Source organism: Trichomonas vaginalis, chromosome VI (genome assembly GCF_026262505.1).
Source record: "Trichomonas vaginalis G3 chromosome VI, whole genome shotgun sequence".
Lineage (NCBI taxonomy): Eukaryota > Parabasalia > Trichomonadida > Trichomonadidae > Trichomonas > Trichomonas vaginalis.
The window spans coordinates 15963558-15977042 of NC_067208.1; the positions used below are offsets into that span (position 1 = coordinate 15963558).

The 13485-nt window shown below is 36.5% G+C and overlaps 12 protein-coding genes and 2 pseudogenes across 14 annotated transcripts, besides 3 other annotated features; 9 read left to right on the forward strand and 5 right to left on the reverse strand.

The window, feature by feature from the left end:
• Positions 1 to 1550: part of a mobile genetic element that runs on past the window's edge.
• TVAGG3_0873510 (uncharacterized protein) lies at positions 891 to 1325 on the reverse strand (the record flags this gene model as incomplete). Its single annotated transcript, XM_001296816.1, has 1 exon — positions 891 to 1325. The coding sequence occupies one exon, from the start codon at positions 1323 to 1325 to the stop codon at positions 891 to 893; it is 435 nt and encodes a 144-aa protein (XP_001296817.1).
• A 1186-nt stretch (positions 1551 to 2736) lies between the features above and the next one.
• On the forward strand, positions 2737 to 2979 carry TVAGG3_0873520 (serine threonine-protein phosphatase family; the record flags this gene model as incomplete). Its single annotated transcript, XM_051250142.1, has 1 exon — positions 2737 to 2979. The coding sequence occupies one exon, from the start codon at positions 2737 to 2739 to the stop codon at positions 2977 to 2979; it is 243 nt and encodes an 80-aa protein (XP_051085617.1).
• A 4-nt stretch (positions 2980 to 2983) lies between these two features.
• Positions 2984 to 3813, reverse strand: TVAGG3_0873530 (uncharacterized protein; the record flags this gene model as incomplete). Its single annotated transcript, XM_051250143.1, has 1 exon — positions 2984 to 3811. A coding segment is annotated over one exon (828 nt), but the record flags the coding sequence as incomplete, so codon positions are not given.
• Positions 3814 to 4304: 491 nt separating this feature from the next.
• Positions 4305 to 5608: a mobile genetic element.
• On the forward strand, positions 4401 to 5528 carry TVAGG3_0873550 (annotated as a pseudogene). Its single transcript has one exon. A coding segment is annotated over exon 1 (1128 nt).
• A 25-nt stretch (positions 5609 to 5633) lies between the features above and the next one.
• Positions 5634 to 13485: part of a mobile genetic element that runs on past the window's edge.
• Positions 5958 to 6552, forward strand: TVAGG3_0873570 (phage tail repeat-like family; the record flags this gene model as incomplete). Its single annotated transcript, XM_051250144.1, has 1 exon — positions 5958 to 6552. A coding segment is annotated over one exon (595 nt), but the record flags the coding sequence as incomplete, so codon positions are not given.
• TVAGG3_0873580 lies at positions 6823 to 7686 on the reverse strand (annotated as a pseudogene). The gene has a single exon. A coding segment is annotated over exon 1 (864 nt).
• Positions 7797 to 8198, forward strand: TVAGG3_0873590 (uncharacterized protein; the record flags this gene model as incomplete). The annotated part of the gene is made up of 1 exon (XM_051250145.1): positions 7797 to 8198. One exon carries the CDS (start codon positions 7797 to 7799, stop codon positions 8196 to 8198), a length of 402 nt encoding a protein of 133 aa, XP_051085620.1.
• Positions 8218 to 8382, forward strand: TVAGG3_0873600 (uncharacterized protein; the record flags this gene model as incomplete). Its single annotated transcript, XM_051250146.1, has 1 exon — positions 8218 to 8382. The coding sequence occupies one exon, from the start codon at positions 8218 to 8220 to the stop codon at positions 8380 to 8382; it is 165 nt and encodes a 54-aa protein (XP_051085621.1).
• TVAGG3_0873610 (phage tail repeat-like family) lies at positions 8402 to 8986 on the forward strand (the record flags this gene model as incomplete). The annotated part of the gene is made up of 1 exon (XM_051250147.1): positions 8402 to 8986. One exon carries the CDS (start codon positions 8402 to 8404, stop codon positions 8984 to 8986), a length of 585 nt encoding a protein of 194 aa, XP_051085622.1.
• On the forward strand, positions 9161 to 10114 carry TVAGG3_0873620 (uncharacterized protein; the record flags this gene model as incomplete). Its single annotated transcript, XM_051250148.1, has 1 exon — positions 9161 to 10114. A coding segment is annotated over one exon (954 nt), but the record flags the coding sequence as incomplete, so codon positions are not given.
• Positions 11000 to 11167, forward strand: TVAGG3_0873630 (DNA/RNA polymerases family; the record flags this gene model as incomplete). The annotated part of the gene is made up of 1 exon (XM_051250149.1): positions 11000 to 11167. One exon carries the CDS (start codon positions 11000 to 11002, stop codon positions 11165 to 11167), a length of 168 nt encoding a protein of 55 aa, XP_051085624.1.
• Positions 11241 to 11459, forward strand: TVAGG3_0873640 (uncharacterized protein; the record flags this gene model as incomplete). The annotated part of the gene is made up of 1 exon (XM_001294684.2): positions 11241 to 11459. One exon carries the CDS (start codon positions 11241 to 11243, stop codon positions 11457 to 11459), a length of 219 nt encoding a protein of 72 aa, XP_001294685.2.
• Positions 11509 to 12192, reverse strand: TVAGG3_0873650 (HNH endonuclease family; the record flags this gene model as incomplete). The annotated part of the gene is made up of 1 exon (XM_051250150.1): positions 11509 to 12192. The coding sequence occupies one exon, from the start codon at positions 12190 to 12192 to the stop codon at positions 11509 to 11511; it is 684 nt and encodes a 227-aa protein (XP_051085625.1).
• On the reverse strand, positions 12225 to 12809 carry TVAGG3_0873660 (uncharacterized protein; the record flags this gene model as incomplete). Its single annotated transcript, XM_051250151.1, has 1 exon — positions 12225 to 12809. The coding sequence occupies one exon, from the start codon at positions 12807 to 12809 to the stop codon at positions 12225 to 12227; it is 585 nt and encodes a 194-aa protein (XP_051085626.1).

Sequence of the window (13485 nt, forward strand, 5' to 3'; positions counted from 1 at the left end):
ATTTTAATTGCATATTAAATGAGTTTGTTCTTGAAGGTCATTCATGATGAAATAACTGTTGTAGAAGATGTTAGCAATTGTTCAGACATTTTATTGAGAATAGATGAGATAAGAAAGAAGTTTATGAATGAGAATGTTTATGTTTCATTGACTTTCTCCAGTAATGAGAACTTTTATGAGATAATATTGAAGAGAGATGATTTTAATATGGTGTAAATGGTAGTTTGGGCAGCTTTAGGAGCAATGGGAACAAAAGCATTAGCATTTGGAGCAAAAGCACTTGGAGCTTATGACGCAGTAAATAAAATGAGTGGAGGAAGGGTTTCGAAGACATTAGATGCAAATAAAGGGAAGATTGGAGGCTGGGTTGCAAAGAAGTTAAGATTAAATAAAATAGGGCTCATAAATAAAGCATCCAATTTGGTTGCGACTGAGTCGGAAAATGCTTTAGGAAAGGACGATGAGTTTGCAAAACATGCAAAAGACTTTAATGACCAGATGAAAGGTGAAACAATGCATTTAAATAGAGTCGATGGAACTAAAGAAAATGTTTCTTCTCCACTAGTAGTTCTTCCGTATGGTCCCTATGGAATGTATGGAAACCCTTACGAAAGACCATTTGACCCATTGACTGGTGGAAGTAATTGGTATCATTACGGACGAAGAAGAAAGACAGTCAAGTTGGAGACCGATGTTAAGAAAGCAACTAAAAAGAAACCAAGGAAGAGAGTTATAAAGCAATGAATTCAAGATGGTGAAAAACCAGGTGAAAAAAGAGGTGAGATTTCACCACTTCACCTAAACATTATTTTTGCGCTATGTTTTCATACGTGTGAGGGTGGTGATATCATTAATTTTTATATAAATGACAGAACAAAAATAAAGCATATCTACTCAACAGGAATGAGACCCTTACTGACTATGTATTCGTTTAATGCTTGATGAAAACAATGGTACATATTATCGTATGGGTATACACAACGTCTGTTTCCATCGTCGTCGTATATGTAGAGCTCAAATCCAGTCCAACCTTCTTTTGTACAATATGTAGCTTTATTTAAGTATGCATTTATGTAGATAAGGCAATTTTCTTCATCGCTCCAGAAATAATTTTTCGTCTTTGTTGAAATAGTTTTCGTTCCTCTACGTCCATAAGGAATGTATGCAATAAATTTAGCATCATAAGGTATTATAATATATTCAGGGTTTCTTTCATCGTCAATGGGTCTGTCTTTGTTAAAATGCATGTTTCTCAGTTTTACTTGAGTTTTGAATAGTTCACGGAAACGTTCTGGGAAAGAGTCATAGTAAATGTAGTCGGACATGTCTTTGTAATGAAATAAAAAATTTTAAAAAAATAAAAATAAGTTTATTTTTTATTTAGTGAGGACGGTAGTGAATTCGTTAGTGAAGTCGTTTATGTGTCAGACGGTTTTGTAAATATTTAAGGTTAAGTTGGTGTTATGGTTGTGTTGTAAAATATACGTTACTGGTTTCGTAAAGTGTCAAAACCACTAAGTCGTGTACGGAGGCGCGCAGTGCCACAGTACATCACTTAGGGATACTAACTATTATATGCAATGACTTCGACAACTATATGGACCGTCTCAAACATATTCCAGACACAAACAATATATTGAAAGAGTTAAAAGAAAAGATACCTATAGGTAAGATGGAACGTATACCATTAGATAAGAAAAATATTGTGAGAGAGGTTTTGAAAAAAGCAGAATATATAGACTGGGATAGTATATCTGCTAGACTATTATATAGTGGTGCTATAAGAGTTCATGACATTGAAACACTTATGTCAAAAGTTTTATATCTTAACTATACAAATGTTTTCAAAGAGGACATAGAAAAATATATTGAGGGTATAGAGTTTGTGAGTGTCATTGGACAGAGTTGTATGAAAAATATAAAGACAAGAAAATGTTTTCTTTATAGTGGACCCGCCGTTCTATAACACATGGGATTTTCAATACCAAGTAGACTGGACTTTGAGAGACTCTTTAGAAACTTTTAGACGCTATACATAACCATCCATGCTTTTACTTTACATCCGATAAAAGTGGTTTGGAAAACGTTATGAGATGGTTAGAGGACATACATGACTATGAGTTTATATATGACAAGATAGAATATGAGAGAGGTCCTATAAACTGGAGAAAGTGTCACAATAAAGAAATTTTATTAGTAAGTAAATTGGTTTGAAATAGGACTACTTGTTTTAGGTTTTTTCCATTGTGTCATTTATTTATTTGACGTGGCAGAAAAGTACAGAGAATATGAAGATGAACCAATGCCTGCAAATTTCAGCATATGTACTCGTAAGAGATATTTTTATCTAATATTAAATGGACGCACAGAACTTAGCGAATGCACAGCAACCGGACAACCAAACCCAGAGAATATTCCAAATGAAGTTAGAATACAAACTGCAATGGCAAACTATGGTCAAGTGCCAACAGATGTACAAATGCAAACTGCCATGTCAAATGACGCTGCGTTAGGTTTGCCACCATGGTATGCAAATATGAGATGGAAAGAGTTTTATACAAACCCTGAAGTGGATATAAACAACTTTATGCAGATGACGCGAACACAGGAGTTGACCCAGAATATGTTTTCTACCAGAGGAGAAACAGAATGTATGAGCTCCAGTTAAAGAATGCTATGGAACTCAACAGGAAACGTAAGAGACTAGGCGGACATTAGATTTTTACATATAGTAAAATGGGTTTCTTCAGTAAGATAGGAAACTTCTTTCGAAATGTTGGAAGAGGTATATGGAATGGAATAAAATCTGTCGGAAGAGGAGTATGGAACGGTGTCAAAAATATTGGTAAAAGAGTAGGTCAGTTTGTTGGTATTATACCTAAAGACCCTGAACCAGAAGAACAAGCTCCTGTAATACAACAGCCTGAACCTGCACCACAGTCAAGTTGGCAACCACAACCAACACCTCAACCGTATTAAAAAGTTATATTTTTACCGTTCGATAGTAGTTGTATATGAAACTAAGTTCTAAGTAAAACGCATGGTATAATGGAATTATTCTTTTTCTTCCATCTGTAGTAAACCATACTTGAAAGTCTGAAATACTTCCACTCGGCGGTTCATATAACTTTGTAGGTTTTTCGTAAAAATCATTCATCAGACATAAGAAAGAGTTTTGCGCACCAGAAAATGAAGCATGAACAATAATAGCATCTGGGTCGAAAACATTTTCATATGTTCCATTAGGGTTTTCGACTTCATAATAGTCCGGGTGTACTGGATATGCTGCAGGCTGATTTAACATCCTCATAAATCTATACCATGCCAAGTTGTTATATTTTGTAGAAATATAAACGTTTTCTCCAAGGTCTTCTATTTTATTGATTTTAACAGTTGCATTTTTCCTGTCATAAATAATATCGAGATGGTATTCTCCTTCGTCAATGTTATACTGGTTTGCATATTCAATATAGATATCGTTTATTTTTTCTTGAAAAGCTTGAAGAGTTGTTTCTAAGTTTATAAGCAAATTAACTTGTAAAAGTTTTCCTTGTTCAAATTTCTCATACATACGTTTTTCTTTGTTATAGTATCGAACTTCAAAACCGACCGTAAATGGGAAACCATGTATGGCTTCTGAAATGAACTTTATTCTTCGAAAGCCAATAGCTTTTGTGACAGATGGGTCTCTTAACCATCTTAATGGGTAGTCAAAACGATAGCCTTCATGCTTTACGGTATCTGTCTCAAACTTTTGACCGACATTAGTAAAAAGTTCATCTAATGGTTTAGTTGTAGCAACTCTAGAATTTTCTTTTTCTATTGGAAGCATATTTTATCTATAATAAAAATGTCAAATGAAACAGCGTCTATGAGAGAAATACAACACAACCGACAACTCATTATGCAAGCTCTAAATAAGAACACAACAAACTTTTCAAACTATTCTAAGATATCTGAGTCATTGAAAGGGGGTGACTTAAAACTGACATTAAACCCTATAACAGATGAGTTTCTATTTCAAGACAATAAGAACAATACTGTCTGTATAAATCCAACAAAAGGAACTTTAAACGAGAAACCTATAAATGAACTTCTTTTGAAAGCAGATGTTGACAACAAAGCTGACAAAGAATATGTAGACGATGCAATAGCAAAAGAAGAAGAAAGAGCTAACAATGCTTATGCAACAAAAGAACATACTCATCCTGAACTAGCAGACAAAACATATGTTGACAATAAAATGTCAAGTGAAGTGACAAGAGCTGAAAACGAATATTCTAAAAAGACTCATATACATTATATAGGGTGTCCAAAGGTGCGTTTAGCACAGCGCTCTATATGAGACTATTAAAGGAGATATATGCTGATTATAAATATATAATAAAAAACATGAATATATGTATATGATGAGTAAGTTGTATTTTGGCGCCATGCCGGGATATAAAATGAATTTTGAGACAAGAGGCGGTTTCACGGGAAATTTTGGCGGGATTTTTTTCATTTTTTTAATGAATCATAAAGAAAACATCCTCGCTCTTGCAAAAAAATGCAAAGACTGTAAAAAATCTACGAGACATTGGTAAAATGCTTCGGTATGGATGCTCCTAGCTATTCCACTGTAACGTATCATGTTAGGATGTATCACTTCATGAACAAAAAGGCGCCCATCATAAAAATTGACAAAAAATCGCCGGATCAAAGAAAAATCAAAGCAATTCTTCAAGCGCTAGATGAAGACCCAAGAGCATCACTCAGAAAGATAGAGGAGATGACAAAGATACCACGTACAACAGTCAGTTATTATCTGCACAATTATTTGAACTACAAACTAGCGTATACACGTTGGGTTCCGCACAACCTTAATTCAGTTCAAAAAAAATCTAGAGTCCAATCTTCGAAAGAGCTCCTCTCTATATTGGGTGCGTATCAATCCAAGAAGTTTCGCTTTTTAGTAACAGGGGACGAGTCTTGGTTTCAATATGCAACAGAAGCCAAAATCATGTGGATCCCGAAGGATGAAAATCCGCAAACATTCCCGAAGAAAAAAATTGACACACCAATGATTATGTTGTCGGTTTTTTGGGGCGTGGAATGGCATCATCGCAATTGATATTCTTCAAAAACCTAATACGATGAATGCTCAGTATCTAATTGACAATGTTCTTACTCAAATTATCAATTCTGATGAGTTTGAGAAATCCAAACAACAAAAACAAAAGTTTGCAATTCATTTTGATAATTCAAGAGTTCACAAAAGTCATAAGGTAATGAATTACTTGGTGGAAAACAATGTCAAAGTTGTTCCAAACCCAATTTATTCACCTGATATTGCACCCTCTGACTTTTATTTATTCGGCACGCTAAAAAAGAGAGCTGAAGGACGCGAATTCGCGAGTCCAGATGATCTTGAAAATTTTGTAAGAGAGCAATTTGAGCAATTTTCTCATGATGATTTAAAGCGTGTCTTTGAAGCCTGGATCGATCGCTGCGAACGCGTGATTGAATCCAATGGTGATTATATTTAAATAAACTTTATATATATGTAACTTGTTTATTTCTATTCGCAGTATTCAGGTTTGTGCTAAACACACCTTTGGACACCCTATATTAACCAAATACCAAGTCTTAAGGAAACATTAGAGACAAAAGCAGATAAGACTCATACACATACCATTGCAAATATTACAAACTTACAAGAAACCTTAAACAGGAAAAGTGCCGTTGGACATACACATACATCTTCTGAAATAACAGACTTAAACGTTAGCCTTGAAAATAAAGCAGATAAAACATATGTTAATGAAATATACCAAAGTTTGATAGGAACAAAAAATATTGAAACTATTGTTGGTGACTTTTCTGTCAATGAAGAAAATAAATATTTTAGATGGCAGTTGGTACAGTCCTTAAAAAATGGTACACGGCATAAACTCATTCCGAAAAATAACAATGAAATGTATGTAAGCTATAAAAAGAATGATGGTACACAAGTTAAAGTTCCATTAGACAACAACTGCTACTTAAACTTATATGGAGACGAACAAAAGAAATATTTAAGAGTTTATGAAATGGCAGATATGACATTGCCTGACCCAGCTCCGGCACCACATTATTATGACTATGGAGATGACGACAGAACACCACATGTAGATGAACAAAAGCTAACATTATATTTAGATTATTATAGATATAAAAGATATAATGCAATAGAAAAAACGAGAATAGTATATTATTATACAGATGACAGAAATAAATATTATAGTCAAGATTTTACCTACCCTGAAAACATAAGATTATATTATAAAAAATATTCCGACACAAACCAGAAGAAACCTGAAATAGTTGCACTATATTTTAAGTTCAAAAGAGACAATCCTATAATATCTCATATGTTTGATTTAATGAACCCAGTAGGTTCTATTTATACATCTATGGATGCAAGAGGTCCTCAAGTAATGTTTGGTGTTGGTGCATGGGAACAAATAGTCGACAGGTTTTTGTATTGTGCAAACTCTTCAAAGGAAACAGGTGGAAGTAAAACGATTTCAGGTGAAAATTTACCTGCACACAGTCATTACATAGATTTAAGTACATCTCAAGCAGGTTGGCATAAGCATAGATATTGGGATTGGTCAGGAATGACAAAAGGTAAAGGATATGATGTTAAAGACGACGTTAAGTTTGCTATAAATTGTTACTGGATGACACTCAGGGAGAAGGAAACCATACACATTTCGTTTCAGGATATACGCAAACAACGGGACAAAGTAAAGAATACATGCCACCTTACATGACAGTTTACGCATGGTATAGAATTGCTTAGTCGTCATTTTCAACTTCTTTAGCATATTCGTCAGGAGTTGTCTTATATTTGTTAGGAACTGTCTTTGAAAGTATACCACCTTGAACTTTGACAAGTTTGAAACGAGGTCTGACAATAGTAGTTTTATCTTCTGCTTGCAGTGTGTACATTTTGCCATGTTTGCCTAAAACTTCATAATATTCTCTTGTATACTTTCTTCTATTTTTACGAACACGAATGTGAGTACCTGTCGGTTCCCATTGTTGTCATAGTCAATAGTATTTTCATATGGGTCGCGTTTAGGTATTTCTATTTTTACTTTGTCACCTTTCTGAAGTTTGAAGCCCGGCATTCTTTCTTGTTTGTCTCTTTTGACTAAATTATTAAATATATAGTCTTTCTCTAAGTCAGGGTTGTTTTTCATTTCTTCGGGGGAGTGGTTTCCCAAACCTTTTTGTTTACGGTTATTGTAAATATTTAAAACTTGTCTCATCTTTGCCATGGAGAAGTGTCTATACTTGTCGTCATATGACATTTCATTTGCTTCACCACCTTGTGGTTGGTTTAAGTCTCTTAACATTTTTATACAACCGTCAATGACACCAAGAGCAGAATGGTTTTGGTCGACAATGAAATATTGGTTTACATTTTTTGAACGCAGATAGTTTTTTACATCATCTGATTTGAAAGAACTTTCACAGTCAGATGTCAGTTTTGTTGGATGGTATTTGTCAACGAATATTGTCAAAGCAGTTTCACATCTAAAATATTTTTGGACCATAATGGTATGGCTTCACAGTATCTGTGTTTTGACCAACAAATATTAACCAGTATGGAGGTCCATCTGTTCTAACTCTCGGAATGTTTTCCAAGATATCCATAAACCAAGCATTTGGTGTTGAACTAAAGATTTTTATCATGAGTGCTTTCTTTGTCGCTTTAGAAACATAGGGGTCCTTGTTCGGATTCGTCATTTTTTACCCTATAAGAAATGGGTTTATTTGGCGCATTAGCAGGAGTTGCATCTAGATTTTTACCCGCAGTGGGAACAATAGCCAGAGGTGCATTTGGAATTGGAAGGAAGATTTTGAGTACATTAGGTATACTGAAAGAGAAAGCACAACCTATTATACAAACTGTACAGAAAGGTTGGGATGTAGCACGAGATGCAACAAATCTTATTCCAAATCCTGAAACAAGAGGAAAAGTTCAAGGATGGATGGACAATGTAGGAAGACAAGCAGGAAACTATTATAACAAAGCAAATGACTACTATAACCAAGCAGGACACTATATGGACCAAGGTGAAAGATTCTTTAACAGAGGATATAACCATGCACAACAGTGGGTAAACAATAACCAACCGCAACCACCTCAAACGTGGGGAATGTAAAGTTTTTTATTGAGATGAAATGAACAATGCAGCATTGAGACAAATGAGTTCAAGATGGATTTGTCGGCTTCCAGCATTTAAACCGATACCATATAGTCAGGCTCAGCATGTGAAACTGAATGATATTATTAAAGGAACCATCCCACCTCCACAACAACAACCAGTTGAAAACAAACCAAACTAAAATTTTTTACTGAGATGAAATGACCGAAGAAGTTGAAACGGTAGATTTGACACCACAAACAAAAAGTTCAGAACCATTGTCAAAACCTGTCAAAGAACTTACAGATGAAGAGAAAAATTCAATAATAGAAAGTGCCAGGTCTGGAAATACAAACCCTAACTATAAAGTCACTTTTCATAGAAATGGAACGGCTAGTATCTCAAAAAAGAAACAGACTCTCACAAATAAAATATTGAAGTCTGAAGGAGCTTTCGAGACAACAGATGGAAAAGTTTACTTCACTGACCAACAGTTCATTATAGAACATCTCATTGACTTAGAGTCGAAATATTCTAAACTTTACAACAAACACAAAAAGTTGAAAGGAAAACAAAAACAAATGGCATATGATATTTATGAAGATGTTGACGACACAACTGTTCCTGCAAGTGAAGTAAAGTCAGAGGAACCGAAAAGTGACGAAAAACCGATAGAAGAAGAAAAACCAAAAACTGAAGATAAACCAAAACCAAAGTTTAGTTTCCAAACTAAACCAAGTCAACCTTCATTAGCTGGTATGGGTTGGCGTCAAAGACTTATGGCAGCAGGCGGTTATGTAAAGTAAAGAAAAAAATATTTTTTTATTTTTATAAAAATGCCCCCATATAGAATGGATAGAAAGTCTGCTAGAATAAAAGCAGAGTTACAAAGATATGGTTGGAGAGTTTCGAAGAATTTTAAATATAGGAAGGGAAGACCCATAAAAGTCTATGACAAATTGTCTGGTCTTCGCTACGAAATGGATTTGGAAACAGCACGTGCCAATTATCCAAACAGACTAGAGAGGTTAGAAGAAGAACGTCTTATGGACATGCCTTTCGATGTTAGTGAACCTCAAGTTGAAGGACACGACGGCTTTGCCAGATTCTACTGGAAACATGACGAACAATTGCATCCTTTGAGAAGGAAAAAAGGAAAAGGTGAAGACGCACATGCTCCCATGGAAAGAACAAGATATGCATATGAAAAGTATCGTGAAGTTAGAAGTCAAATTACATCTGGTCGAACCTTTACAGTAAACTTTGACGAAGGAAAGAACAAAGAAGGCTTCATGGGAGTACTTGCTGCAATTCAAGACGGAAATAAGAAAGGACACAATCTCAGATTGACCATAACAGATTTGGATGGTCACATTTACTATGCACATGGCAATGAACAAACAGCCGCAAAACTTCTTGACGCTTTCAAGACTACAAAGAGAGAACAAATGGTTGACTCCGACTCAGACATTTTGAATGCAATTGAAGGAATTGCAAGTGTCAAGTTCGAATGGTACCAACCTAACCCTCAAGCAGTCAGACAACATGCTGGATACTTCCCGTTCATAAATAAGTCTGACATTGACTTGACAAGGTATGGAATTTACAATTCAATTGAAACAATTGTCAATGAACCTTGCATTCTTACATGTCTCAGGAACTCTGGTCTTGTTACAGATGAGAAGATGAAGTATCTTGAGTCATGTGTGAAGACAAGGTACATTCTCAGAGGTCAATTGGCAAAAATTGCACCGTTGGCAAATGTCAATATCCGAGTCAACATACCTACAGCTAAAGGTTCTTCACATGACGACTATGTTGTTGACAAAGACTTACCATGGTTGAAGATTGTAATTGTCCACAACCACTTCATGTTGAACGAAAGTCTTACAAACCCATTCTTTGGTAAAAGTAAGTGCAACATTGTCAGAGCTGTAAACATTCTTTTCGAGAAAGGTTTGTTGGAACCAATTCCAGATGACAAGCTGACAGAAACTTTTGTACCAAAAGACGAAACAAACTTTTCATTGTTAGCAAGACCAAAAGTTGTTCCAGACAAAGTTCTAGTACAAAAGAAGTACACAGTTCCACAAGGGGTTGGTATGTTCGGATACCAACCTGAACCAGAAGAACTTCCAATGAGGTTGCAAGAACTTCAAGATGCTATAAACAAACTTCCATTGAGACATCCAATTGACGTCAAATTGTATTGGAGAGCATCTGAGTTAGGTCAGAAGGTTTTATATGAAACAGGTTGCTTCGACGATGTTTATGAGATAACAGGAGAAGTTTCTCAGAAGATAAGAGACTCACTTGAATTTCCACAAACTGGACCAATTGGTTGCGACAAGTTCGACTCAGATGAAAAGATATACTATGTCGACCTTAACGCTGCATACATGAGGTTTGTCCAATATATTCCGACTGGAATTCCAAACGAAGATGGTGAGTTCCCGGGAAGGAACTATACAGTTGAAAAAGTCATACAACAACTGTATAGATATTAGGAAAGCTTCAAACCCCAAACTTGCAATGACACTCAAATTGCTTATGAATTCGACATGGGGATATTCCATTAAGAAACCTCAAGAGATGAAGAGTAAACATTATGAGAAGGTCGACAACTTTGTTGAAAGGTTTTCTCCTTTTGTTTGAAGTACGAATTCACTAAGGTCAAAGTGGCTTAGTAACCACATTAAACTATTGTCGAACATTTGTCTTACCCTCAGTTCGCAAAGGCAGTCCTTGACGAGTACAACAAATTCTTCTCCGAAGTCAAATACAAAGTCAAGGTTTACTATGAGAACATTGACGCACTCATGACGAACGAAGAAGGCTATAACAAACTCATTGAAATGGGTTTAGTCGGTGAGAAGATGGGTCAATTCAAATTGGACAAAATTTTCACCGAAGTTCATGTCCTCTCCAAGCGTAAGTACTGGGGTGTTAAAGAAAATGGTGAAATAGTTAAACATTGCATGAAATAAAAATTTATTTTTTTAAAAAGTGACATTTTTTTAATGGCGTACATCCCTGAGCGCTTCGTCCAGCTTCAACCAAATGTTGGTCTCGGACCCAGGCAAGAGATATTCCAAGCCCGAACTCGACCGTCTCTTCAAAGAATGGATTGAAGACTACAGAGGAGACGAGTGGTTGACAATTGAATTTGCTCGGGCTTGGAATTGCTACAGAAGGGTCTTAGACGTGGACCCAAGACTCACGTACAGAGGTTGGGATGTGGTCTTCACATTCCAAAATTGGTACGAATACCAAAAATAAAAACTTAAATTTACTTGGGGTTTCCCCCTAAAATAATTTTTTTTTACTCTTAGAACCACTCGAGGTTCTCCTTACGGTTGTTGAGCTTGTCACCGTCAATGTGTCTGACCTTCGTCTTCTTGTCTGGATTTGGAACCCATTGAATTGCGACAAGCTTGCCCATGGAGATTGAACCGCGATTCCGAAGGTTAAGGTTCAAGTGTCCCAAGTTGTTGAGGACTGGGGTAAGAACCTTGCCTGTCTCCTTGTTGCGGATTTGGTATGGGTAGGGTTGGGAAATTTCGTAACCGTCATCGGCAACAAGGGTTGCCCATGTAGCGGCTTCAGGAACTTCTTCGTGTTTCTCTTCTTCCTCTTCTTCCTCGACAATTCCTTCTTCAATTTGGTACTCACGAAGTACGGTGTTGCATGTTCTGTCCTTTCCGAGTACCTTCCAGATGGCGTCTATCTCTTCGAAGAAACGGTAGATGAGTCTGGCAAGGTCTCGGTTCTCTCTCTCGTAATTGCGCAACGATTCTGAGAAATCGTTCAGGCATTTCTCATTGGAAGCTTGGTTCATGAGGACATCGGCTTTGAGATTGGTCATCTCTGTCATAAGACTACTTTGGAGAGTCTTTATGGTGTTTGTCAGATGAGCTTTCAATTGGGCAATTTGAATTTGAATTGGGCGCTTGTCTGGCAACCTTGAAAGGACATCTGCCATTGTGTTCGGCTTCGGTGCTTGTTCGGACATCGAAAAAATGAAGTGGTTTGAGAATGACGGTTTTACTTCAAAAAGCTGGTTATGACAGTTAAGTCATACAACAAGTTTAAAATAATATCTTGCTCTTCTTCTGAACGTTTGTTGTCTCTTCCGATAAAAGTTTCGAACATGAGAACCAAAAAACGTTTTTTGAGGAACCGAAAGAGTTCAGGCAAATTTTCATATTCTGGATATGTTGGGAGCAGTTCATAACATCTGAGCTGACTTTCGGACAAAATTGGGACAATGTCAGAAAATTCATCTTTGGTCGGACTGCTTGAAGGTAAGTCCCTTACATGTAAGTAGCTCTGGTAAAGTCTTCTCATCTCTGTTAACTTCTGGAGTATAGCTTCGTAATTTAAGAGTTTTAATTTTAATTGTCTTATTCCTCTCTTGACATCTAAACGGTAAGTATCCATGAGGTCAAGAGTAGCTTTGGTAGCTTTAAGTGGAGCTATCTGTTCCTTGACTTCTGCAATTTTGGTTGCAATTGTGGTTTGAGCTCCTTCAAGTTCGCCGTCTATGTCGTTCTCAACACCTTCAACCATAGCTTGAAACTCTTCATCGGTCCATTGAGATTGGTGTGGGACGAATTTAACTTGCTTCATTCAAAAAATGAAAAAAATGTTTTTACTCTAAACGTGCCATGTATATGGCTATAAGAAACTTACCAGAAGGCTTCTTCTTCACATGAGTCTTTGGCAACTTGAGAGTTCTTGTTGGAGTTGGGTCTGGAATTTCAATTCTCTCTCGAGCGCGCATTCCCCACTGTCTTTCTTGCCACCATAAACTGTGTATTGACCAAACTTGCATTTACAGGAAGACCGGTCAATACACGGTTCACAGTTGAAATAGTTGTACTCATACCTGGTGAGTACGAGTGTGAGTAAAAACATAAAAAAAGTGAGTTAAAATGAGATGTTTACTGAACTGGCTGAATGTCGCCTTCACAGGTTATGTAGAACGGCTGACCAGAGAAGTGAAGGAGACCTTTGAGAATTTGGTTCATTCTTGGGAAAGGGTTCTCTCTGTTTGGAAGTAGTATCCAAGGACGCTTGGCAAAGAACTTTATAATGGCTTCCTTCTTTGCTTGCTTTATGTCGTCGAAGGCTGTCCCGTCTGGTATTTGAATTGGAATTCCAGTCGAAGTCTCGAGATTCAAGGCAGCCCTTCCCGTTATCCAACCGTTAACAAGCTTTTCTTTTACATTCTGCCTGAGGAAGTCTTTAACAAGCTCGTTAATTTCAATTAGGTAAATTGCCTCGTCGGTAGGTTCGACCTCGA